The sequence below is a fragment of the Mytilus galloprovincialis genome, chromosome 8 (genome assembly GCF_965363235.1).
Source record: "Mytilus galloprovincialis chromosome 8, xbMytGall1.hap1.1, whole genome shotgun sequence".
Taxonomy (NCBI): Eukaryota; Metazoa; Mollusca; class Bivalvia; order Mytilida; family Mytilidae; genus Mytilus; species Mytilus galloprovincialis.
Window position 1 is genome coordinate 15794821 of NC_134845.1, and position 27890 is coordinate 15822710.

A 27890-nucleotide genomic window follows, 5' to 3' on the forward strand; every position below is an offset into this window, starting at 1 on the left:
ATGTACAAGAGGAAACAAATGAGCTCTTTCATTATGTCATAAGATGTACGAGAGGAAACAAATGAGTTCTTTCATTATGTCATAAGATGTACAAGAGGAAACAAATGAGCTCTTTCATTATGTCATAACATGTACAAGAGGAAACAAATGAGGTCTTTCATTATGTCATGACATGTACAAGAGGAAACAAATGAGCTCTTTCATTATGTCATAAGATGTACAAGAGGAAACAAATGAGCTCTCTCATTATGTCATGACATTTACAAGAGGAAACAAATGAGCTCTTTCATTATGTCATAACATGTACAAGAGGAAACAAATGAGCTCTTTCATTATGTCATAACATGTACAAGAGGAAACAAATGAGCTCTTTCATTATGTCATGACATGTACAAGAGGAAACAAATGAGCTCTTTCATTATGTCATAAGATGTACAAGAGGAAACAAATGAGCTCTCTCATTTTGTCATGACATTTACAAGAGGAAACAAATGAGCTCTCTCAGTATGTCATGAAATGTAACAGAGGATACAAATGAGCTACTCCAGTATGTCATGACATACAAGAGGAAACAAATGCGCTCTTTTAGTATGTCATAAAATGTACAAAAGGAAACAAATGAGCTATTCCAGTATGTCATGACATGTAACAGAGGAAACAAATGAGCTACTCCACTACTACGCTGATGAATAGAATTTCAACTTCTGCTATTGGTCAAGAAAGATGTAAAAGTAATTTGAATGAGCTTGACTTCTATCTACTGGCTGATGGCACAGTATTGTAATCGCAAATATTTCCATGGCAGAAGATCATGTTTTCTATTGGTTAATAGTTGTGCACTTAATACAGATTGATAATTAGGTCTTTAATACAAGATTTTTTTTACAAGTTGTAATGTCTCATGCATTCAAACTGAAAGTGCATTAGGAGACACAAAATTTGATATACCGGGGGAAACATGTCAGCATTTTTGCTATTCCTTATGGTTCTGGAAATAAAAGGCTTATCTTTGGAAAGGATTGTTATGTGTGAATACTAAAGTGAAAAAATTCATTATGAAACACATGCATGACAAAAAGTGGCCCTGCACAAGCACGACATATCGTAAAGGAATGCACTGGGCTGCTGCAGGTTAATGAAACAAGGATTCCTAAAAGTAAAACAATGTATAATATATTAACATTTTAATGGGTCAAATATTGCTTAATTTATAGTTTTCATAGCATTGTTTTGTGGATTATTTGTCTTTCATCAGGTCTCCCCTTTCGCCCTAAAATACAAACAATCCTGTATTTTAATCTGTAAATGGTCTGGTTTTCTGGTTACATTTATCAAAAGTGAAAGTCAGTAGAGATCATTCTTAAAAAATCAAAATTTATATGTGGTTTTGGTCAACAGTAGATCCATTTACAGATCATAATACAGGATTGTTTGTATTGTCAACAGTTGATCCATTTTCAGATCATAATACAGGATTGTTTGTATTTTAGGGCGAAAGGGGAGACCTGATGAAAGACAAACAATCCACCTGGTAAATTATAAATATTTGAAAATATATTGGATAAATTATTTATTTTATTTTTTAATAAAGAAACTAGAGGCTCTCAAGAGCCTGTATCGCTCACCTGACTCTACTTGGGTTTTTGAAATCATATAAAAACAGATTAAATTTGGCTACAAAGTAACAACACCTGGCCAGCACCTCATAAAGAAAGGACTATTCATGTTATGTTTGATTTCATTCAATTCCGTGGTTCTCTAGAAGAAGACTTTTGTATGCTTTTCACTTAGGGTCCTATGTTAAACTAAGCCCCCCGCTGGCAGCCATCTTGGATGATGGATCGTAGACAAAGTAACAACACATGGTCAGCATCTCATAAGGAACGTTCATGCTTTGTTTGGTTTCATTCCATTCTATGGTTCTCTCAAAAATGTCATTTGTATGCATTTCCCATAAGGTCCTATGTTAAACTAAGTCGCCCCGCTGGCGACCATCTTGGATGATGGATCAGCTACAAAGTAACAACACTTGGTCAGCACCTCATAAGGAACATTTATGTCATGTTTGGTTTCATTCCATTCAGTGGTTCTCTAGAAGGAGTCATTTGCATGCATTTCCCATAAGGTCCTATGTTAAACTAAGTCCCCCACTGGCAGCCATCTTGGATGATGGATCGGCTACAAAGTAACAACATTTGGTCAGCACCTCATAAGGAAAATTCATGCCATGTTTAGGTACATTCAATTCAGTGGTTCTCTAGAAGAAGTCTTTTGTATGCATTTCCCATAGGGTCCTATGTTAAACTAAGTCCCCCGCTGGCGGCCATCTTGGATGATGGATCGGCTACAAAGTAACAACACTTGGTCAGCACCTCATAAGGAACATTCATGCCATGTTTGGTTTCAGTCTATCCTTCGGGCCAGGTGAGCTAAAAAGGTTCTGATCTTATATCTACAATATACTAGATATAACCAGTTGACAGTATAACTACTCGTTCGGAAATATGAAAAGGAGCAGAACTTCCTTCTTGAACAAAATACTAAACTTGTAAATGGTGAATGTACTACTGTGGACATTGAAATTTTACCTGCATGTTATGCTGACCTTTTTATTTTTTATTATGGCTTTGCTTTCGATCAACAGGTATTCCTTAATTATTTGCGGAAAAGTAATAAATTATTTTTTCTGGAATAGTTACTTTTTGCACGGAAAAGTAAGATATATATTTGCAGAAACATAAACTTTATTTTCCGGAAACATTTTTTTCCCAGGAAAAGTAATGCCAATTTGCGGAAACATAAAATGCCGCTTCAATACTTTCTAATTTTAAAATCAAGGCTAATTAGTTGTTGGACAGCTGAAATCTACCTGTTCAGGTGACAGGTAAGCTATTTCCAGTACCAGACATCGTATAAATTGATCGGTCTATTCACAATTAATTTCTTACATTTCAGCGGTTTGTACCTATTGATTTAGTTCAAAAGATAAAAATTATAAAAAATTCATTTATAAACATGATTTGATGAAAAATTTAAAAAGGTTTTAAAAATCTTCAGAACTATGTTGTATGAACTAGAACATGTGTGCGCCTGTGCTCAGGTGGGAAATTTAATTATGCATCCTACATTTCTTCAAAAATGCTAAAATTATCATTGATACCTGTATTTAACGTTCATTTCAAGTATTTTGTTGAAGAAATAAAGTGGAAAGAGCTTCTTCACTCAGTGGTGCTTTGTAAATGTACATGCATTTGAAGTATCTGTTTATGGTCCATATTTTACCATTGATTTAAAAAACTAAAGTTTTTGACGTCATTTTGCACAAATAAAGAGTCTAAGGCAGATATGAGCACGCTGATGTGCACACTTTGAAAGATGCACTGCCAATTTAACACTTTACATCAGAACATCAAATCAATATCAAAGTAAAGTTTGATATCGTTTTTTTTTTAATCTAATGTCAATCATTGGAATGGACATCTTAAGGGATTAAAATCGGGATTAGATATAAAATGTCTGGCTGGCTCAAATATTTTTTGGAAGCCCTGATACAACCCAGACCACCAAACTACAGCAGCAAGACCATCAAAAAAGTCAACTAGAACAGACACGAGATTTAATTATATATGCCATTCACAGCTTTCAGTCAACCAATGCAACCCAACCTCAATTTTCCTACAAAACTTTGATGTGGTTTCTCAAAATAATGTAATTGTCAAGATCAGCAACATGTACAAATCTATTAAGTTTTGTGTATGCTGTCATCCTTCGTTTTATGAAACTTATCATCACTATTTGCCAATTAATAACAAAGCATATTAATGTAACACCTTTATTCCAATTGCATACAATTTCCTGGACATAAACAATAGGAAATTATAAAATGATTTTTTTGTAATTTTTCATTCAAAAAATATTAATTAAATATGTCAATACTTGTGTAAACATTCACAATTATTCCCTTTAGGTTGGATTCAATAACTAATATAATGCTGAGTATACATACATATATTTCATGCACCATACATGGATATGAAATAAATTCTTCAAATAAAAAGCATTAATCCCAGAACTGATTGTAAAAAAATATCTATATATATATATATATAATAGTTTTCTATCTGTCGGTTTGAATATCATTTTGGATACAGATGCTTGTTTAGATATCAGAAGATATACATGTATATTTGAATATGTTATTGCATTTATAGTTATTTATAAAAATAAACAATTTCCTTAGAACCAATATTCCTTCATCAAAAGACAATTTTAATTTGCTAAGAATGTTTTTGTACATAATAGTAAAATGTTTCAAATATTCTAAACATAAATATAATGAATATTTTATGTTTCTTTGGTAATTTAAATAAATTTGAAACAAAAATGTCATTTATTTTCATTCTGCAATTGAAAATTTTTAATGGATGGTTAATCAAAAATGCATTCTGTAAGGTGCTTGTATAAATGCAACATTTTTAATCTTATTTTCAATAGTAAACAATGCATTATTTGAATAAAAATTTCAGAAAAACCCTGATAAAATAGGTATAATGTATTAAAAACTTATTCCTGTCGCTAGCTGTCATGTTTAGATATCACATTTAGGGATGTAAACTACTTTTCAAATAATTAATTTCTTCACATGCAAGTTTAATATACCAAAACAGAAAGCAAAGTCAATACAGCAAGTTTACAATATGAGATCAAATAATGAGAATAATAGATAAGTTATCTACCTTTAAACTGAGGGAGGGCAGAAAAATACTTTTAGCCAAATGAAAATAGATAAAATTTAAACTGATGTCAGTTTTAGGCAACTTTGTTCAGTAGGTAACAAAATTTTTTCACTGCACATTTCATAAATTCATTTTGTACATTAAAATGGTGATATAATAAACCACAAAAGTAAGACAAATTTTGAAGTTGTTTTTTCATATTCAAGAAAATCTGTATTGAAAATGATTCGCTATTAATGTAAGTATTTGGTGAAAAAAATATAAATTAATAAAAACTAAGAAAAAACTTTCTTAATAAACATGAAACAATAAAATCCAACATATATCAAAAGTAAACAACGAATCAGCAACAAAAATATTCTACTAAAACAAGAATCTGAAACCATCTTGTTTCGCTAATGAATATTATTGGTGCTGTTTTCACCTAATAAAAAAATAAATATTGGCACTTTTTCTGAAGTAAAACAATATCTGATATTATTTTTAACTAAGCAATTATACAAACCCTTGATTGCATAAAAATTTTGAAACTAGAATCCCATTAAACTTTAATATACAGTAAAAAGTGAACAATTGAAAACGTTCCTTCTAACTTGAAAGTTAAATAGCATTTTTTTCATGCAAAAATAATAATCTTCCTTATCTTTTGAAATCTTCAGCTATAAAGGAAGTTCTTCCTTTTTCAGTTTTTTTTTTACATAATGAAAAAATTTTCTTTTTATAATTAACATCTGGATTTCTAATAAAAATGTATAAAATATACCCTGAATTTGTTTTAAATCCCTACAGTTCCAATCAAAATCATTGGTTTTTTTTACCTACTACTATCATGTATATAGATCAGTCCTCAAACCTGCACTAAGGCAATCATAAAACTTAATATTACTAATTTCTCATCTTTTCTATTGTATTTAAATGCTTAACACACTTGTGCATTATATCATATTGGGTCTCAGTCTAAAGCAAGTTAAACTTCCCTACAATAGAAGGATATAAGATATATTTTCTGGATTAACTTCAATTTAAAATTTAAAGATAAGATTGCTTGCTGTTTTAATAGTTTATAAAAGTTAACATATGGCAAGTTTTGAGTGGCTTTAAAATTCCACATTGATATAAAAATTAACAAAATACTTTTTATTAAGTATTGCATTTCTTGTTTTAATATTTGTCTGTAAATGGGACAAAATTTTGTCTTCTCTCTTTTACATGTTACCTCAAACGAGGCAGTACCTATATATTTTTTTTACCTTAAGAACATGGCAAAAATGCATACATGTAGATCAGAAAAATATTGAGGTTGCTGAATATAACAACAATACATGTGAAAAATACAGTGTATATATACATGGAATGAATACTGTTAAAAGCTAAATAGAATCCTGATATGGTCCATGAAAAATATCACATCAGTATAGTAAATACCTAAACATATAACAAAATAGGTCCAAACATGCTATTCTACTAATCTCAGAACTGTGTGGTAGTTATCAGCATTTTATACAAATGCACACTTGTCAAAATGGATGTAGAGTATGTCAGCAGAGAATAAATTCATTTTTGTTTCAAACAAGTAAAATAGGTCAGTAACGGAAAATTTGACTTAACATAGATTTGGAAATTTTTTTTTGAATCCTCAAATAGTCTTTATTTTGATGACAATGTGTACAAAAAGAGTTTTGTGTTTATTGAAAATATTTAAGCTGTTCGACCTCACTTATGTTAACTTTAGAATAGCATGTTTAGAACAATTACCACTGAGCAATTTATCCAACATTGTAAATCTACCTTGAAGTTGATTCAAAGCCTGTATGGTGTTTCCCTGCATATCTTCCTTATTAAAATTTTACAAAACTGTTTTTCGTGTGCAATGTGTACATAAATATTTACTTCAAATGTTAATTGGGATGTGCAATATATGTACAATTCAGCATAGTATTAGTTGTATATCTATATATGTTTATACAGCAACCAGCCAGGAATAATGTGCAGAGAAAAAAGTAAATGTATAATATAATTAAACATGAATCAACTTGTATATAATTGCAAAAGTCATTTACAAAATTAAACAAAAAACTAGGAATGACAAAAAAATAAAAGCACATTGTTATAAATTGTTTTTAAGATTGGATTATACTTGTAAACTTATAAATTTAAATTTCCCTAAAACAGGTAATTATTTCTTGGATAAATAAATAATTGATAAAACTTCAAATCAACCATTATATTGCAACATTGGCATTTAGATTTTCATTTGTCGATGTGCTACTGAAAATGTACAGGTACATAAACACCATGCTGTATAGTTTCCAGTTACTTTTCTAATTTGTTTGACAGTCACTAGAAGGTTAAAATTCAAAAAAAGAAAACATTCAACAATTTTCAGAATGCAAGTTCAACAGCCATTCAATGTTTTAGAATATCTAAATTTAATATGAGGATTTGTCTCATGTGGTAAATCTCCTTATTTTTATACTGCTGCAAATGAAACCTATTCTTATAATTCAAATACCTTTCAAGTTTGAATGATATAAAATTAATTAGAATGTAACAGATAAACTCTTAAAATTTTGATAAATTTTCTTTTAGTACAAAATGTTACATAGAAAGTAAATGCTTGTAAAGAAATTGTATATTTGATGCAAATAAAAACTTGGAAAAGTAACTGGAACTACTCTAACAAACACACAATCTGCTCATGGTTGTGTATTGATTAAAATTTCATACCGATAATTAAAACAGTTAACATTGGGGGGAAATGAAAAACACACATTGCAAATAATGATTAAACATATATTTTTCTGTATATGAAAAGTGTAATTAATAGTAAAGTTTTTCAAAAATAATAAAGAAAAATAATACCAAAAAACAAAAGTAAAACACTCTTGTTCTCAAGTATATATAAATATATATATCTTGCCCAAGCATTTGAAAATCTGCACTAAATACTGATTAACAAGCTATTAAAAACATAACCAACCAAAAATATTAATAAACCTGCTTCATCTAGATCAATGAATCAACAAAAAAAATTAATAAAGTTATTAAGTGAACATATAAGTGGACACGGATTAATTAAACTCAAAATGAATGACTAAAGCAAAATGTAATAAAACAGAAAAGTTGCTATAAATACAAGACTAAAATAAAATGAATTATAATAATAATAATCTGTTTAGGGAAATTTGTTGAAAAACACATGTAAATATGTAACATTACAATACAAGGAAAATAAGCACCAATTTAATATATGCTAACTGTACAACATAATTCCCAACCCCCAAAAGACTTACTACTGATATTAATAAGTCTCTTTTCCAAGTTTTGTAGCAAAACAAGACTGTTACAGTTATTTCTGCTGTTAATTATTTACTATCTACTTAAACATCATACAAAAAACAATAAAATTTTGATCACATGTGAATTTGAGACAGAAAAAAACATGTATTTACAAACTTATACAATATCATTTAGGTGTACTTGAACACAGTATAAAATAGAATATACCTATTATGCAGAACTGCCATCATAATTTAAAGGAGTATTGAAAATCAACAAAAATTATAATTTATATTCTTAATTCTTAACCACTTTATTGGGCAACACCATCCAAAACAAAACCAAGTGTTATAACGACTATATATACTTAGATAACTCTGCAGAAGTGGCAGAAAAAAGCACTTTCCATGGATAGACATTTATTGTATAGCAAAGTGTCCTGTATAGATAAACCAGACCCATCACCTGTCTGCAAACTTTATATTTTAGGCTAATCAAACTTTCTTAACAGTACCATGCATTGGTATTTTTAAATGAACAACTGCCCTATAAGAGATAATTGAACTGCCATGTTTCATTTTGAAATTATTATCAAGTTTCAAATAGATACCTCTCCAAAAGAACGTGGTATTTAAGAGTAACTGCACTAATCTGCTTAGAATCAAAACCGTGTAAGAATCTGGGGTGACACATCTCACTTTAACTCAATTAACATATTTCAATTATGACTAGCCTCATAAACTAATGAATTACAATTTAGATATAAACAAAATGAAATGGAAAATTTCATTCAAAGACAATAATGTTGTATTATAAAACTTCTAAACAATAAGATGCAGATAATTTTGTTATCAGACACATTCTTAATTATATTATTATTTTCCATTATTCCAATACATTAGTCTAACAGATGTCAAATTTGAAATTTGATATCAAAAGAATGCTCGTTTTAAGTTTTAAGATTATGTTATGTAACAACTGTGCTAGGAGCACAAGGGACACCTAGAATTCCTGAAAATTGTTCCACAAATTAATTGGCTTTATTTAGGAAGGCGTTAAATCAGAAGTCTGAAAATGGCTGGAAAACTAAATGGAGGTTTTTCTTAGGTAGAAATAATTTGATAAAAAAATACTGATGGTTCAAGCCTGAGAACTCTTGAATAATATGCAAGAAAATTTCAAAAATTGTTTAAAAAAAAAATACATTTAACAACCATCCGAAACAGCTTAAAATTTAAAGTAAATCCACCAAAGCATAATCATCTTCAACTTAAATCAGACAGCTTAAAATTTTAAAAATGCAAAGAGATATTATTCCATCCATTTAACTCTTTCATATCAGCTTTCATGAAATTTGATGAGAGCATTCTCTATCTTTGAAGGACCTGTGGACGGACAATGGTATATATATCAAAAACAGCCAGTCTCTGACCGGCATGAAAAATAAGTTTCCTTAAAGAAAACTAAATTTAAGAGATATGACTTGTATTCTCAAACTTTTCAATTCCTGAACCTATTGAATAACAATTCTGAAAAAAGGCAACTTGTCTCTTGATTTAAAAAATGTAAAATAAATTCACAAGATTGAAAAAAGTCAACTAGAGTTATCGCATAATATATACGGATGGACAGAAAGACAACAATATATTGTAATGCATCCATTGACAAGTTTATGAAATTTAAAGTCTTTCATTATATCTTAAACTACAACTATAAAGCAAACTTATAAGCAATTTTTGCTTTTAATGTTTCAAATGAGGTGATAATCTTTTGATTGAAAGTGATTTAATCCCCATTTGATTATTTGTAGGGGAAAACTTGAATCAAGACAACCAGCAAATGTTCTTGTGCTAAAGGAAACTTTATCTGCATTAAAAAAAAATCTTGCATATAAAACATTAGAAAAACTTTCAACTGCCCCTTATCATGGCTTCCCTTCTGTGCTTGGTAAGTTCTACAGGCAAAACAAAAGCTTATTTATAAATGTTTATAATATCTATCCTGTAACAGTCTTGTTCTGGTATTAATAAAAGATGGCACTCAAAAGTAAAAAAAAATAAAATTGCTTCATAGGATCATCAGCCATACAGAGTTTACTTCCACATAAAATATAAAGGATGTGAAAATGAACCATGTAAATTACCCTAAACCCTATAGTTGTACATCTTATCTATGAAAGATTCTTGGCATAGACATTCAACTTATTCACAGTAACATTTTAACAATTAAGAAAAAAAATGAACAATCAAAATATTTTAAATGCAAACAGTCAAAATTTGAAAGCATTGAAATATTAAAAATATTTTCAAAACATCATATATTTTTATACATTTTTTTGTTGTTGAGGTTATTCAAATCAGTAAATAACATTCTTTAATAGGTTAATCTCTTGTACCCATTGAAAATTTTCCACAAATAAAATAACAACACTGTTTTGGATAACCTCAAAATATTATTTTATTATTTTTTTTATTTTTTTTTAAATACATTTTTCTAACATTGGAACATGAAAACATATTTTTAACGGACTAAAATCAGTCAGTGTTAATAATGAATAATGAAAAGCTCGTTGTAACCACTAAAACTAGATTGTCATTATAATGAAAAGTGAAAATATGAGACTAAATAAGTAGCTTTTAAAAATGGACTCAAAAGGGAGCCTCATTTTTAATAGTTTCTTTTCAAACTTTTCCAGAAAAAAGAAAAAATATACTGAATAAAATATACATTATTAGAATACATAAAGAAATATTTCTGTAAATGAAATGTATATAATCCTAGACACTAGCCCCTATACATACTTTTATTTGTTTGATTTTTTTTTTAAATAGTGTATTTGTAAAGTACAATTACACCAACAATTTTTAGCAGCATGCTATAGATGGTGGGTAAGACATTTCTACAATTTTGTTAAATGAATGATCAACGAAAAATGACTTATGAGCAATCTGGTTCTAAACAATAAAATATAAGAACATGTTTTAAAAAATACAACTAATAATAATACAATGTAAGTGTAAATATATAGATATATATATCTTTTTAATATGTGTAAATGATCAACATCACCAGTCACAAAATATGATATCAATTTGTAAAGCCATCAATTAGAATGAACACAGAAAAAAAATAATTAAAAATCAAATCCCTTTGTAAGGCACAGCAAAAACTGGTCATGTTAAATATAATCTGAGTATGTGACTAGAGTTAATACAAAAACACTTCTGCATAAAAATTCTACAGCATTACAATTTTTATGCATCTTTTTTGCACTTATATTCTATGGTAAAAATTTCATTATAAAGCATGCACTACATGCAAAGATTAACTTTTCACTTGATTTTTAAGTGACATTTCATCTTTTGAATTGTATTCTGAATGTATGGTCAATCAAAAATAAATAAAAAATTCCTGAGAATAAAAATTTCTTGTCTTGCAATATCTGACAAACATTTTATGTTATCAAATAGGATCTACATCAACGAGATAATCACATATAATGTAGATTTAGACAGAGTCTCTTACTTGTAACATCAACGCATATGTACAATTAGTTATTCCTTACACAATTTGTATTTAATATTATTTTCAGATGTGGGAATTCATTATATGCATATGTTTTGGTATAACCAGGTACTATTATTAATCAGTTTAAAACAGTAAAAATGACAAGTAAGAGACTCTGGTTTTTTCAAATTTATTTTAATCATCTAAAATATTAGTATATTTTAATATCATTAAATCAGAAGCTTAGCTCTTGGATAAAAAATAGTGCAGATGATAATTTCACTTATTTTCATTATTGGATAACCATCTACTACTACTACAGAGAGTCCATTTTAAATGTATATTAATATACAAGTTGCATTATGATAGGTAAACAACATTTGCTATAAAATAAAATTATGTAAATTCTTATTAGTATTAATCTGTGTATAAAAATTGCAACTAAAAGAAAAACAAAGAAAAAAATAAAGTATATTAACACAGTGGCTACAACAAGGCCCTGTATAGCCCTTTTATAATATGTATATAAAACGTATATAAATGACCACCAAGGTGTAATCTTTAAATACAAGAAGCTTCAACTGCTTTCCATATTTTCAAAAGCACTGCTAAACAGTAAAATAAACTAAGCACTTTTTAACATATGTATTTTCAAAAATATTCTCTTTTTTTACATTCTCTTGCTCCTTTTCTCCATTGAGCTGATTAAACTATGTATAAGGTATTAAGTACCAGCACATGGTGATTGTTTTTAGCGAGAGTGACTACATATCCTTCTGATGTAATCTTTAATCCACAGCAACGGCTAACTTTCACGTAAGGGCATTCAAACTCTCCAATCAATGATCCATCCCTCTGGAATACAGCAACATGGAATCTGTTACCATGGCTATCTCCGATCAACACATCCCCAGCATCACTGATATCAATACCATTAGGGTAGTTGGTGATGTTCTCACATCCAATTCTCCTGATGAAATGACCTTCTTCATTGAAAACAACAACACAATGACCCTAAAAAAAAATCAAAAATACTGTCAAGTTGCCTTCCCCATCTTTATGTTAATAGTAAATTTTGGTCAAGATCAAGGTTGGTGCAGGGAATATACATTTATGTTGCCTCTAAAAACTATTCCAACATCAGATCATTGTGCCAGACAGTAAATTGATCACTTATATTTATCAAGGCAAATCTTTTTATTGATGATATAAAGCATATGTACTGTTAGTTCATCATTGATTTGTTGTGTTTGTGCCATGATAGGTTACAGATGTCCTTGCAGTATAAAAAGGGTGGAAAGAAGCTATCAATGAGCATCTCCTATGAAGTAATAGACTTAAGAGGTATCACTGAGAAAGCAAATAAAAATATCCATGTATTCAATGCCCAATAATATTCCCTCAATAACTACAAATTGTGAATAACAAATCAACATTTCAAAAACAAAATGCTATAAAACAATGAGTGTACTGATATTTAGATTTACCTTGAAATCACACACAAAATAGTCTTTTCCACTGATGGCTATATCTGATGGCTCTCTCATGTAATCACTACAGTCAAACCACTTGAGAAGGTCTCCAGCCTCAGTTATACAGAATACAGTAGGAGAAACACTGTCAACTGCTACAATGTGTCCTACAATAAAACATATACAGTTTAGCCTAAAAAAAGAATCGTGTTTCAGGTAACATCATTTTGAAAAATAGGGTTGGTGGGTCTGAATTCTTTTTTTATTGACATTGTAAACGAAATCCGGTAAATTATCATGGTTTTTCCAAGTCCAGGTCCTTAATTAGTTTCAAATACCAGAAGTGCAGCCAGTTGAAATGTTTTTGAAGCACCTGCTGTGCAAATTTCTTTGATTTTAACCTTTTGACATTAATGAAATGTTTTACTGGCTTTCTGTGCCAGTAAAAGCAAGTTGGATAAATTATTATGTCGATCAACAGAAGCCTGTGTCAAAAACAGGATCAGTTGATACCATTTTTTTTGAAGATCCAATAAAAAAATTGGAAACTGAGAATTTTTTTTCTCTGCCTTTTACAGAATACAGTAGGAGATACACTGCCAACTGCTACAATGTGTCCTACAATAAGACACATAGTCATATCAACAGAGCTGGTGACCATATGGTACATACAGGTTTTAAGATAATTTCTGATTAATAAATTCCTGATCATTTTTTCAATAAATATTACTTTGATTTATTTAATTTCTAATTTCCAAATTAAATAAAGGGCTGCGCTTTAGCGCATGATACGCCCGTTGCTCTTTTAACTTGTCTCTTATGCTTTAAATGAATTTATATGATCAACTAGAAATATATATACAAATCAAAAGGGATGTTACATTAATATTTTCACCAAAGTTTCATAAAATTCCCCTTTTTTAAGTATAAAAATTCATTACTTAAGAAAACGTAAAATCTAAAATTTATAAAAATGGAAAGGGAGCTTATGTCAATAGATATAAACAATTTATCAAAGTTGCATAAAATTTTGTGAAAGTGTTGGTTATTGTCCCAAAATTGGAAAATCCCCCCTTTTTTAGCACAAAAATTCATAACACGGAAATGTAAAATCTGAAATTTATAAAAATTGAAAGGGAGCTTACATCAATAGATATAAACAATTCACCAAAGTTTCATGGACATTAGTGAAAGCCTTTTTGAGTTATTGTCCAAAGTGTTGAAAATCCCCCTTTTTTTTATGAATAAAGCCCCATAAATCCAAAACTTAAAATCTGAAATTTATAAGAATTGAAAGGGAGCTTACATCAATAGATATAAACAATTCACCAAAGTTTCATGGACATTGGTGAAAGCATTTTTGAGTTATTGTCCGAAGTGTTGAAAATCCCCCCTTTTTTTATGAATAAAGCCCCATAAATCCAAAACTTAAAATCTGAAATTTATAAAAATTAAAAGGGAGCTTACATCAATAGATATAAACAATTCACCAAAGTTTCATGGACATTGGTGAAAGCCTTTTTGAGTTATTGTCCGAAGTGTTGAAAATCCCCCCTTTTTTATGAATAAAGCCCCATAAATCCAAAACTTAAAATCTGAAATTAAAAAAAAACGAAAGGGAGCTTACATCAATAGATATAAACAATTCACTTAAGTTTCATGGAAATTGGTGAAAGTGTTTTTGAGTTATTGTCCGAAGTGTGGACGACGGACGGACAACGGTATACCATAATAAGTCCCGTCTAAAAGACGACGGGCGTATAAAAAGACAACAAAGTAATAAATCAAGGAAAAGTATTCTCATTTTTGAACAACTTCCAAATATTACGTAAATTTATAGTCATTAGCATCAACTACATCATGTACAATCAACAAGTGATTTGGAGGTAACAATCAATAAATACCTTGTTGAGTAATAGCTAAGCCAGCAACAATGTCTATGTATCTTATGGCAATTTTCTTCACAAAATGACCATTTTTAGTGAAGATCTGCATTCTTGATCTTTCATTTCCACGGTCACAGACAACAAACTTTCCAGAATTTCTCATCACTGCCACTTTTCTTGGATACCACAGCTGTCCTTCTTCTCTGCCTATAAATACATATGCCTCTGTCTTAACAATACTTGAACTTTAAGAGCAATGCTACCTCAATTGGAATTTGCTTGAACATGTAATGCTAGTATTACACCTTGCAGTGAATTTTTTCTACCACTTATTGCATGTCTTGAAGAATTAAAAAAAGGCAAACATTTTGAACATGAAAAAAAAGCAAATGTTCTGCATACTTCCATGTCTGTCAAAAATGTAACTATGTCATTTCATGATGCCAATGCAGCACATGGAATAAATCAAGGATTTGCACACAATGTGTTTTACATAGAATTGACCATTGAACAGTTTATCAGACATTGATGAAAACTTCTATTCAGTGTTCTCAATAATCTTTAATCACACAAGTGAACTTTTGAAAATGAATTTTGGACAGACAAATTTTCCATGACATTTACAAAGAGGAAACAATTGCCAGCAATACTTTTTCATCTGCTTCTTTAGGACGGATCCTTTTAAAACTGTTGAGTAAGAGCGCAGAAAGAAGATTCCGCGAGTAGGAAACCAAGTTTTGGCAACTTGAAAATTAAATAAATTACCTGGAATTCCAAACTGATACTGAAATTCACCAGTTTTCTCAAAACACTGAATTCTGTGGTTGTTAGTATCTGCCACTACAATGTTTTCTTCCTGTCCAAGACAAAATCCATGTGGTGAATTAAACTGTCCTTTGCCAGGTCCAAGCTGTCCAAATTTACACCTGCAAAAAATATTCCAGTATTATAAACTACACACAAAATATATAGATTTCTACTTGGATTGCCCACTACAAGCTTTCACAGGCTCAACAAAAGTCAACCTATAATGTTGATATCATCACTTTATTTCTTCCAACATTTACGATGGTAAATTAGAAAAAAGTGGTCTGCATGATTTCAATCTTTTTTTAGCATGCCCCCTCACCCATCCCCTATATATATTATTCCTACATTTTGTTTATTTTTAGATCTTCTTATCAAAGTTTGAATTGTACTGTATCGTACCTGATCTGCATGGCACTGGTTTTGTTACTCCTCCTGACAGGTGGATATTGTCCAATACTACTTCCTGGACTGTTCATTCCACTTCCACTTGTTAAACTTCCAGCTAAAAATAAAATCACTTTATCATATCTAGAATTACCCATTCTTTCTACTTTTTTATCATTTTAAAATCTAATTCTTAGAAGATCCTCCAAAAAACATTTCTATATTTTGGTTATCTATAGCTTTCTCAAAAAATTCAATGTAAATCAAAGTTTTCATGTATATAACTGTGAAAACAGGTTTTTATATAGTAATATTTCTATCAGTTATGTGTTCTTTTTTACTAACTGATGTTGGTCATGCAAATTTTAAAGATAATTTTTTCAAACAATTAATCCTAAGGATGATTGTGGCAATGCGGTTTTAGAAGGTTTTTTTTTTTTAATCTGATTGATGGGCACAGACAGTAAGTGATGACAAATCTTACATGACAAGGGAGCTTAAAAGTAGCAGAAATATTTCTTACTAGAACTTGTCATTATGTTGCTGAGACTGGTCATGTTAGAAGAAGATCCTATTGGTCCAATGTTGCTACCAATAGTTCCCACACTACTCATCCCTGCTCCAATAGTTCCAATGGGAGGCTGAGGGTTGTTTTGTACCAGTCTGTCGAGAGCATCCAGATTAGGTGTCTGTGATCTTGGTGTAGGTGGATTCAGCAGATTGTGTTGAATATCAGGACTACTAGTAATCGGTGTCACTGAATGGCTACCACCTAAATCATCTATAGAAACATAAGTCATCGAAAATGAAGACAAACATTGACAATTTGTAAAAAGTGGATGTTAATTATTTTTTAGTTCGTTAGAAATGATGAGGCCTTGGACTTTGTCTTGCATTGTTTCTATTTATTTATTATCTAATTGTAAAATTGCTAAGAATATGTGTCCATTCATTTTTTAATAATCAGATCTATAAATTCACAAAGCTCTTATTACATATAAACTTACTAGGACCACCAAAGCCTCCAACTGATCCCATCTGAGCTAAGGCTGCTATATTATTAAACATTGGCTGTACACTGGAACCACTGTTGTTACTGGCAGCATCAACAGATATTCCACTGTCAGACATTGCAGGGCTATGAGAGCTTCTAGACAGACTGGACCCTTCAACCATTGACTGGGTACCACCGGTAATTGCACCATGCATCGGAGGATTCATAGATGAGCCAATATTATGGAAATTTCCCACATTTGTCAGGCCAAGTCCCATGTTGTTTGCCTCAGTTTCTTGTAGTAGATTGTTTGACATATTGTTGGACATATAGCTGGCACTTGACATTGGTGGTGGCATCATACTGTGGTCATTCATCATATGTGGTGGCATATTAAAACCTTCATTCTCAAAAGAGGAATGCAGTGAAGAGGATGGTCGCTCTGGTTGCTGAAAAACAATACACCAGTTTATGATGGTCAACCATGTGTAAATCATTTTCATTAGTACACGAGTGACATTCATATAGGAAACAAATAGAAAACATTTAGGAGCAAATACATGTAATCAATGAATCATCAACACTTTAGCCAGCCAACGTGCTGTGCATGTTAATTAATATTACCTTTAGGCCACATTTAAAAGAATGTCTGTTTCCTCTCCCCTGGGTCTACACTTTGTAAACAGACCAGGAAGGCAGGTTCTTTTTTTTTTTTTTTTTTTTTTTTTTTTTTTTAACTAGATGTGATTATCATAGCATGGTCACATGAATGGTTTGACTGGTCCAGTCCAGGCCACTTATCAGTTGTTTGTGCTCAATTTGAGTGTATTTATTTAGATTATCAATCCTTCTGCTTTCAAGCACTTTCCAAAAATGGAAACAAATTATTTTCAGGAAAAAAATAATTTGGTTTTTTTTGTGGAAAATAATTTTTTGACCCGGGTGGGGGGAGGGGAAACAAACATATTTTTAATTTTCGCCTTATTCATCTATTTTTCACAAGCGATTTTTTCAAAACAGTGAACAGAAGCTCTCAATTTTACAATCGAAAAGGGTATCAGTCTTCACGATGAACTGTTAAATCTACAGGCCCAGAGCTCAATTTTTGAAATTTTTTAGTTAGATTCTTTTGGCTGTAGATATGATTTTTACCAGCCCGAGAGCAATTTTACAAGCCTGGGCTGCCACTCAGCGTGAAGACTAGGGTAAACAAGCAACTTGGTTGTCAATTAAGTTAGTGCTGACTACTTGTAAAACTGACCATGTCAAGGGTATACATGTTCAATAATGATGAGACTTTATTACCTTAGGAGTTTCCTTGGTAAATGAACCGAAAGAATTCACTACTGCATCTTGGAAGACTTTGCCATCAGTGTGAAACTCAATGTTAACGTTAACATCGGCTTTTGGAGTATTGTTGATGAGTTTCAGCAACTGTGACATAATCATTTTCTTCATCATCAATAGTTGTAAACCATTTCCATGCTTCAGAACTCTTTCAGCAAAAGTGCAACAGTCCTCAATTTTTTCTGAAGTTTTCTCAACATTATGGAACAATTCCATTATGGCAAGTTCTTGGCAAGAATGACGATTTTCTAGTTCTTCCAACATCTTTTCCTGAAAACAAAAGAACTCAAAATATTAAAATCATACTATGTAATTACTTGTGGCTCATTTTTCATCTGCTTCTCAGATTTCAACAAATAGTTCCCCATACATATTGATTCTTTAATTGAACTAACTTGGTGATGTTTATATTCTCAGTCATAGAAATTGGGGTTAGGCATTTATTGGACAGAATATATTTTAAGACATGCCCTGTCCTTTCTGTGCCAATTTCAAAGACTGTTTTCTTTGCAGGTTTCAACAACTATTTATAACAATCTTCTTATTTCAATATACATATTTAGTGAGAGAAATCCAGAAAAAATGCTTAAAAACGAGAACATACCCAACTTTCTTTGTTATCTATCATAATCTGTTGAAAAGACTTTCTTTATAGTGTTAATACTCAATTTCAGTAGTGAACCTTTGTTAACGACTATTCAGTATTTTATCTGGAAAGTTATGCTGATTAAAAATTCATACCTTTTGTATTTCAAGTACAGTTCTGTATGTCTGGAATGTTTCTTGAATTAGCCCTTTAGCGTCATCTCTCTGCATCTGCAGGTCTGACAGAGAATTTTCTAGGGAAGATGATGCTTCATTACATGCCGACACCTTACTCTTACACTCTGTTATAAGCACATCAAAATCACTTCTTTGAGACTCCTCAATGTCAGTTATTCTCTCATAATGGTGATTTGGTTGCTTATGGTCTGCTAACATACACTCGTTACAAATCGGTACCTGAAAATATATAGAATTGATAAATTTATTTTTCCATTTTTTTTAAAAATAGCTACTAAATTACAAGTCTACTTAGTTATTCATATATTAATTTCATACCGGTACTATTACTACTACAACTAGAGTGGACATACTCGAAGTCTGATTTTTTTTTTTAATTATAACTGAATGTGTAATATTCAAGGTCTTGTAAAATCTATCGAACAAATATTAATCACTGAACCACAAGATAAAGTCAAATAACTCTTTCTAAAAGACATGTTCACATTACAATGACATTGATTCAACATATCAACATATCAAGAAGAGTTGGCATATTACATATAAAACCTGAAACAAACCGCAGGGAAAAAAATTAACGGTTGCTCAGTCGCCAATGGCGACCAGAAATTGACCTGGGCGATCTTTTTACTCAGTTGTGGTAGCCCAGGTGGCGAATTGAAAACAAGTTCTTGACTGACTGAAATCCGCCATTTACAGTGACTCCAAGTACTGGCTACTTCACGGACAAAATTTAAATTCAAAAAGAAGAATCTTTTTAAAATGTATTGCATCAAAGTCGCGGTCGCGATAAACAAGGATGTCAAATCAGTGTTTACCTGTGACTAAATATAGTTCACGTTAATTCAGGTCACTGATTGGTCATCTATTTAAAGTCGGAATGTATCGTATGCTTCCAATGATAACAAGAGAGGTGTTCCGATTGTCATTAACAATATGAAGCAATCACGGTTTTGGCTTCAAGAAAGCAAAGAAAGTCAGGGAAGATGACAATAGCATGTCATGAAGTAATATCAGTCAAATAAAAGAAAGTATATATATAATGCTGTTAAAAATCTGGAAAACAATGCTGTTAAAAATCTGGAAAACAGTACCTTTTGTAGTTACATTTTCAAAGCCCACGTGGTGTACAGAGAATGAAGGTAAAAAACGAAAGTAGAGCATTGTCGACCACAATAAATGACAGGGGTCACCACACCAGGCGAAGTGAGCGACTTTGTCGCTCTAGGTCTCCCCACTTCGCTCTAGAGAAGCTCCAGGGAGAAGTTTATGTCGCCCTCGATTTTCAGTAAAATTCCCCAATGTCGCCTCATGATTTTTGAGAAATTCTCGATTCAAACGTAAACGACCGATAGGTATTGAAATACAAAGCATGTTTCCCCAAAGTCAGAACTGATTTCTCCGCGATAGTATCATACATCAACGTAAAAATTGCATGCCCGGGTGTACTATAAGCAAGCAAAAAGAAAAATCTCGATTTTGTTATGATTGTTTATTGTCCGCCATCTTTGTTATTGAAAATTGTAGATGGCGCCATTTCATCTTTTCATCTCTCATCATTTACCTTATCCATATTAAAATGCACTATTAATTTTGATTTTCTTATATTTACTGACACAATGTGATGTCCCATAAAAAATTTCAGATTTCTTTTAAAAAACGGAATATTATCAACTGGTATTCGCTTGTATTTTTACTATGTATGTAGTTAGTACACTGCCAGGAACCAGCACAACAATTATAAACTACAAAACGCAGTCGGTTTTTTGTTCAGGATTTTGTTTTACAGACTGATACATGTGCTTTGTTTCAGCTAAAGGTCCTTTAAACAGTATTTTAATGAATATCTGCTCATTAATTTGATAAGGAACGGCAATATTTACTTCCAAAGTCGTATATTTTTGAAAAATATAAAGTAAGAATTTTTGACGTGGATCGCACCGTATTTGTTTTCGATTTACAAGTACCTATTCAATTCCGGTTATGAAAAATACGACTTTTCCGATGTTACTTTTTGTGATTTAGTTCTATTTAAAAACTTGATGACTCGTGAAGTGTTTTAGAATCAATAACATACATTTCTAACGGCAACTTGATTTTGGAAATCGGCATTTCCATGAAAATACCGCAAATGTGTGCGATTACATGTACACGCTTTGAAATTAACAGTTTTACTTTACGTTTTCAACACATGTATGTCAAACAGTTTTCTCTCTGAACACATGCATTTTGAATCATGATCTTAGCTATGAAACCGTATTTTAACTTTTCTTGATTATCATTTTTGTTTTAAAAGGTTCTTGGACTTGGTTTAGTTTTAAAATCTTTGAAATGCAGCATAATTTGATCCAGGTCAAATCTTCAATTCATTCAGACCTATCAGAATAAACATAGCTCTTATGCCACTAACTTATGGTCCTTATGTAATGATATTTTTTGACAATTTGCATAGGACCACATATAAATAAAAAAGTATTTCAGACTACAAGCATGGCAAGACAAGGACTTACAAAATGTACTTCTTTAGCAATTGTCATGAAAAAATGATTAGAAAAGTAACAAAAAATTTTATTAAAAAAAGTATAAACGTGATCTGTCGATTTACCCTGAACATGCTGAAGTCTCCCTGTTGGGCCTTCACTTCTCCCTGAAGTCTCCCTGTTGGGTCTTCACTTCTCCCTGTTTGGCTGCCAGGGAGAAGTGACTTCTCCCTATAATTTTGAAGTGTGGTGACCCCTGAATGACATTTATAGTTAGAAATGATTTATGTTTCTTACTAACTGAACAGTTTACAAAAAAAAAAGAAAATCAGAGAAGATATCAAGTTCATGACAACGCTTTTGGAATACGTGAAATAGTTGAGAAAAAAGGGGGGTCATTTGTTTACAAATGAACGTAGTTTAACCCTTTCACCGATTGCTGCCCAGACTGAAGCTACTCTGAGACGATGGCTTCCCTGGCTGCTATAACTTAAGTTGGAGATCTTCATAATAAATGTCAATAAAAACTTGTTTGTAGTTATTTGTGTATTTATTTCTTTCACTAACACTATGTTCACAGTTTTGTTCATGTTTTGATAATTTTTTCTTCATAAAATATTCAAATTTTCAAATTTTCGGCATTATTGTGGTGAAATTCTCAAAATTCTGCTCTTTGACCCCAAATCGTAATTTTTTAACCCAAAACGTCAAAATTTTGAAAAATTTTATGAGGCTGTACAAATTCCTCACCCTGAACGATGTCCATTCCAAGTGTTTTGTACATAAAACGACATTTTATGTCAAAAAAGTATACTAGTTTGGCTTCAAATCTTCCATATTCTTTCAAAAAAAATGTTCCCTCATTTCAAATTCTCGTAAATTCCGTAAATTTCCTCTGATTTTGACACGGTTTTCAACAAACGGAAGCACCATGTTTACACTTTCATCCGGGTATTCATCAAAGAAAGATAACTCACGTTTGCACTGTTTAGAGCGGGAAATATAAAAGAGGTATTCCGATCCCGGTAAAACGGGACTCATCGTCAGCTGTCTGAAGCGTGAATCCCGGTAAACCGGGACTCATCGGCGAAAGGGTTAACACGCAAAAAGAATCGACCAATATATTTAGTAAATTAGATTATTATTTATAGAAATAAAATGAAATATTTCATCTATCATCTCCATGTATTCCAAAACAGAGAATTCTTTAGTTGTCTTTTAAAGATATGTAAAAAAATCTTGTACACAGGGCATGAAGATTCCCATTTTGCAAATGATTTTTATTTTTTAAATGAAATTTGATTGAAGTCAACAACAAAGATAAGAAAAAAATAACTTTTTCCCAGGCATCTAAATCACCTCCAGGTATGCTCAGAATGCAGGATTTTGAGTCTAAAATTTAAAAATTTTCTTGGGTGGGGGGGGGGGGGGAACCCCCCCAAACCCTCCTAGGAAGTTCCACCCGCTATGCGGGCTTCACCGGTGATAGTAAAATTATGTGGGCTACTGGCCTTCATGAAGTTGAACAATGATCAGGGGTTAAGAAATCCACTAGCCTGACGCCCGGGACTATAACATTTAAACCTCGGGCAACCAAAACTTGTAACCCAATATGCCCGACGGACTAGTAAGAAAAGTGGAAATCCCCTCATCACTTTTCTATCTTAGCCAATCAGATTCGACTACATCATCCGGGATTCCCAGAATTTAAACTGATTTTGTACAAGTTTTTAAATAGAACAAATAACTCTGGGTGGATCCCGTACTTTCAATATCGATGTGTCTGTACAGGGGGTGGTATTATACATTGCTTATGCAACCTGATTGTACCTCCTTCTGATTAATTTATTGCAATATAAATGTGAATCCCTTTTGACAGCAGAAACCTGACTTTGATATCATTTTGTTTTTGTTTACATACTGTGAAGAAGCCCCAAGAATGGTGAACCATGACCTAAACATTAACAGTCTTCAGAAAACTTAAACTTGATGCAATAATATTTCATCAATCATGATTATCTTCATTGATATATATTCAAATGAATTCGATTTTTAAAGAAATAAAATTTATAACAAATACAGTTTCAGTTTAGGGACTGTGCTCAGGTTGTAATCTATTTATAGCCCACGATTAGCTTACCTGTGTTAAATGTAAATATTGACAGTACTGTACGTCATTTATAAAACAATTATAAAAGACTCAAACTATGGATGGTGATATTTATGTAAAGGTCATTAAATTTATTTTAATAAATAGAATTTTAAAACTGAAAACAAATATGAGCATTACATAATTAACCAGCTGATAATTCTTTTACACAAATGTGATGATGTACAAAAGTGTACCTGATAAAAACCCCTTCAATCCTAGCTTTAATATACCCATGTATAGCAGTGGTCAAGCAAGACTTGTATCATCTCCGGATTTGGTCAACTCATTATATCAGAATATTCAGTGAATATTCAATTATCGATTAATTGAATATATCTGCTAATGGGATATTTTTTGCTGACATAAGTTTTGGGTATCCAATTTGCAAAAATCTACTGTACAATGGATACAAATTGTTAAGTTTATAGAATTCATTGTTATTGCAGCAAACTCTGAATTTGTAAGGCATTCTAGGGCTAGCAGGTCAGTTTTGTTGGGCTTGTAGTTCTTCCAACAGGGCTAGTAAAATCCTGCTACCAATAAGCCCTGGCTGGGGCAGTGGGCTAGTGAGCCATAACAAAATTTCTTAACCCCTGAATGATTCATGAAATAAGGTCAGAGGGAATCAACTGCTAAATTGTTCAAAAGTCTGCTTCTACAGAAGAGGCAGATGTAGTGAAATATTTTATTATGAAATGCACCCAATGAATACACAACAAAAGACCTAATTTGTTCATTAATTTCAGATTTATGTTCAGCAACCAACTCTGAAGTTTCCTTCTCTATCAGTATCAAACCAATTATGGTACTTCAAATTTCAAAGTTGGTCCAAATTCCAAATATGATTTTTCGAGAAGTTATATGGAAACTTTTCTGCATGGACTAACTTCTTTGTCATTTTGTCTCTTGTTAATAGTTGTTTTATTGACAGTCGCACCACATCTTTCTTTTTATATCTGGAAACCCTTTTCTGAACAGACATGTCTTGTGTTCAGTATCCGTGACCTTGAACTTGCATGTGTAATAATCAATAGGGAGCCTCCATTCATAATAATTGATCATGTTACCAATAATTTGATTGAGTTATTTGGAATCTGTTAAGGAGGGTGATACAAGAGTATTTTTACATACCTGACAAGACATGCAGAAAAATTTCATTTTTTCTGTTGGATGACTGGCACAGAATATTGGCTTATGAAAGGAAACTGTCTCTGTATCCTGCATGTCATCAAACTTCACAACCTACAAACATATTCGATATTTTATAGATAAATACTAAGAACAAGAGGTGTATTCATTTGAAACAATATATTTTTCTTTCAAGTAGGTTTCTTCACCAAAGCAGAACTTCCTTCAATGACTGCAGTTACTGTTTGTATAAACTTAACATGAAAAATAATGTTCTACTAGAAATAAATAGTTATATATATGTCAAATTGCATTTTAATGGTCATTTTTAGACCATACAACAAGTTCTTTAGATAACTTTATTCATTTCAGTACGAAATTAAAATTTACACTTTTTACAAAGGCCATCAAACTGATTTTCATGTTTTCAAAAACTACAATATCAAAAGAAATATATGTGTTTAGAATCAAGATAAAAATGTAATTTTGAAACTGTTTGCAATAAAAACAGTAAATTAGTAGTACCGTAATATGTTGTATCTAAAATCTGTGTATTGACATGAGATATAATACCATTTGCTTTTGTTTACCTTATGATTATCGAAACATCTCATAAACTGGTGTGCAGTGACACAGTTCTCGCACAGATAACTTGCACAATCACAGCATCTTGCAACAGCCTTCTCCTTAGCTTTACAGCTGGTGCAGACAAGTTTCATCTCATTCATAGCTGACATCTCCAGTAGATCTATTGTCACATGGTCAATCGGCAACTCTTGGATCCCTTTCTTGGGAATAATTGTTTCCTGCTTACATTTAGGACAAACAATAACATCTTTTGGTTCATTTTCTTCTTTCTCTTCAATTTCCTTTTCCAAACAGGATTGACAGAACACATGCAGACAGGTCAAGATCTTAGGTTGATTAAATGTGGACCCACATTTACTGCATGAGTTTTCATCATTTTCCAGGCTGCATGTAAGTGAATCAATTGGAGACTCCCTAGGAGAATTTTCCTTCGAGGACATCTTCAACTCTATTTTTGCCAACTGCAAGAAAAGAATTTAAAATTGTTACAGCCTGTAACTTGTTTGAGCAAAGTTCAAATTGAAAGGCAATTTACACACAATTAAGAAGGGTCAGAAAGGTTTCATGTGAAGCTTACTACCAAATTAGAGGACTGTTGTTGTTTCTGATTATCGAGCCCATTACAGACTTTGAGAAAAACCAGCCATCCTGACTGTCAAAATATCAAAGAGCAGGGTGTCATACCACACCAAAACCTCGAGCAGGAAATACTCTTTACTTAAATTAATGCATACATGTATATAATACACATATCGTTTTATATTTTCCTCCAAAGCTTGTTATTATTTGCATATTTCCTATTATTTTAGGTGGGTCTGAGTAAAATAATATATAAAAACATGTTCCATGACATGAACATTAAAAGATCAGAGCAAGATTGATGGTCCAGATAGTAATTTATTAATGACTACAAAATATACAATTGGTATCCTCGTAGCGACATTGCGTAATAAGTAAATGTCCTGAAGGTTTGTGTGTGACATTCCCGGAATAATCGCAGATTTTAAAAACTTGAAATATTAATATTTGTTAAGACAAAAAAATTCCAATTATGGTTTGTCAGGACACAAATTTTCCACCCCATTTTATCTTTATTAAAATCACTCTCCCCCTCCCCAGATACATGTATTTTAACTAGTCTGGGTACTAATTAACTGAAAACAACATCCCTACAAAATATTGATTATGTGTCGTTTATCATGTTCAAACTGTGAAAATGAAGTGTTGTATAATCAATTTCATCTGTAGCAATGATTTTTGTTATACATCATTTGAACAGGAAAAAGATTAAAAACCACAGTAATCTGATTAAAATAAAATTGTCTTGGCGACACCACTTCCTGGTCCACAGGATTAATGAACATTTGTGTACCATAGAGTAAATCAGATATTCACATTGTATATACCTTATTGTTTTCTCTGCCAGTCTGTTTTCACATGTTGGCTCATAAGTTGGCACTTTGGTATCAATATTTTAGAATGCATACCATATCAACAAATACTGGCAATTTGTACATTGACCTTCACCTTTGAAACATTATGTTACATATATTTTCTAACTTAAAAATGCATGGTAAATGAATTGCAATAAATGCAATTACTAGTTAGTATGCTAAATCTGAAATGAAGGGATTGAATAACATATATTAATAAAACTTACTTTCGATTTTCCATGTAGAAGAAATAATTTCATATTATTATGTGCACACATGCGCGATATTCAACAAATGGCTGCCGAGATGGAATATTTTATGTTTTATTTCTACTTTCGTTATATTAATACAAATACTTAAACGACCATGCAAACCAAGTTATCATGTGCTGCAAACAAATTAATCATAAATGTTTACTTTATCAGCTGTTTATAGCAGCACGTGAGCACGTGCGTCAACACTGAAATTTTTACTTCCTTTCAAGACTCTTTCGTTTGCGATTTCAATAGATATTTCGCACACTTTCAAAACAAATGTATCACGCACATTTTTCATACAATTATGACACAATTTCTTTATTAGCCACAAATGCCATAAATCAGAACAAGTGCAACCAGTCTGGTCGAGGAAAATTTGAAGGTCAAACAAATGTTCATCTGATAATAAAATCGAGAGAAATGTGAAATCATACATACCTGGAATGTCAATTATTAAATATTCTTCGTTTTTAATGTTCCATCTGCGATCAGAAGGTCTTTAATTTGCGATTATTTCTCCCTGGAAGTCAGTCGTCTTCCCGCCATGTAAAATACTTAGAAAATGATTTGTTCGGTATTGTTTACACATGCGTCAAAATACAGCGCGAAAATACAAATTCCATAAGTTACAAAAAACTAAGCACTGAAACTTTG

The 27890-nt window shown here is 31.5% G+C and overlaps 1 protein-coding gene across 4 annotated transcripts; it reads right to left on the bottom strand.

Annotated features, from left to right (window-relative positions):
• Positions 1 to 3818: 3818 nt before the first annotated feature.
• Positions 3819 to 27817, bottom strand: LOC143085165 (protein meiotic P26-like). Of its 4 annotated transcripts, none has more exons than XM_076261372.1 (12): positions 27675 to 27817; positions 25549 to 26007; positions 24962 to 25072; positions 19157 to 19417; positions 18374 to 18685; positions 17082 to 17517; positions 16598 to 16846; positions 16090 to 16192; positions 15646 to 15806; positions 14899 to 15087; positions 13010 to 13161; positions 3819 to 12536 (listed from the first exon to the last, which is right to left on the bottom strand). In XM_076261372.1, exons 2-12 carry the CDS (start codon positions 25984 to 25986, stop codon positions 12228 to 12230), a joined length of 2721 nt encoding a protein of 906 aa, XP_076117487.1. In that variant the 5' UTR covers positions 25987 to 26007; positions 27675 to 27817; the 3' UTR covers positions 3819 to 12227. The 4 variants fall into 4 exon arrangements, with proteins under 4 accessions (XP_076117487.1, XP_076117485.1, XP_076117486.1 ...); XM_076261370.1 differs by having other exon boundaries at positions 16598 to 16855; positions 27675 to 27816; XM_076261371.1 differs by lacking the exon at positions 27675 to 27817 and adding an exon at positions 26953 to 27052 and having other exon boundaries at positions 16598 to 16855.
• Between the last annotated feature and the right edge of the window lie 73 nt (positions 27818 to 27890).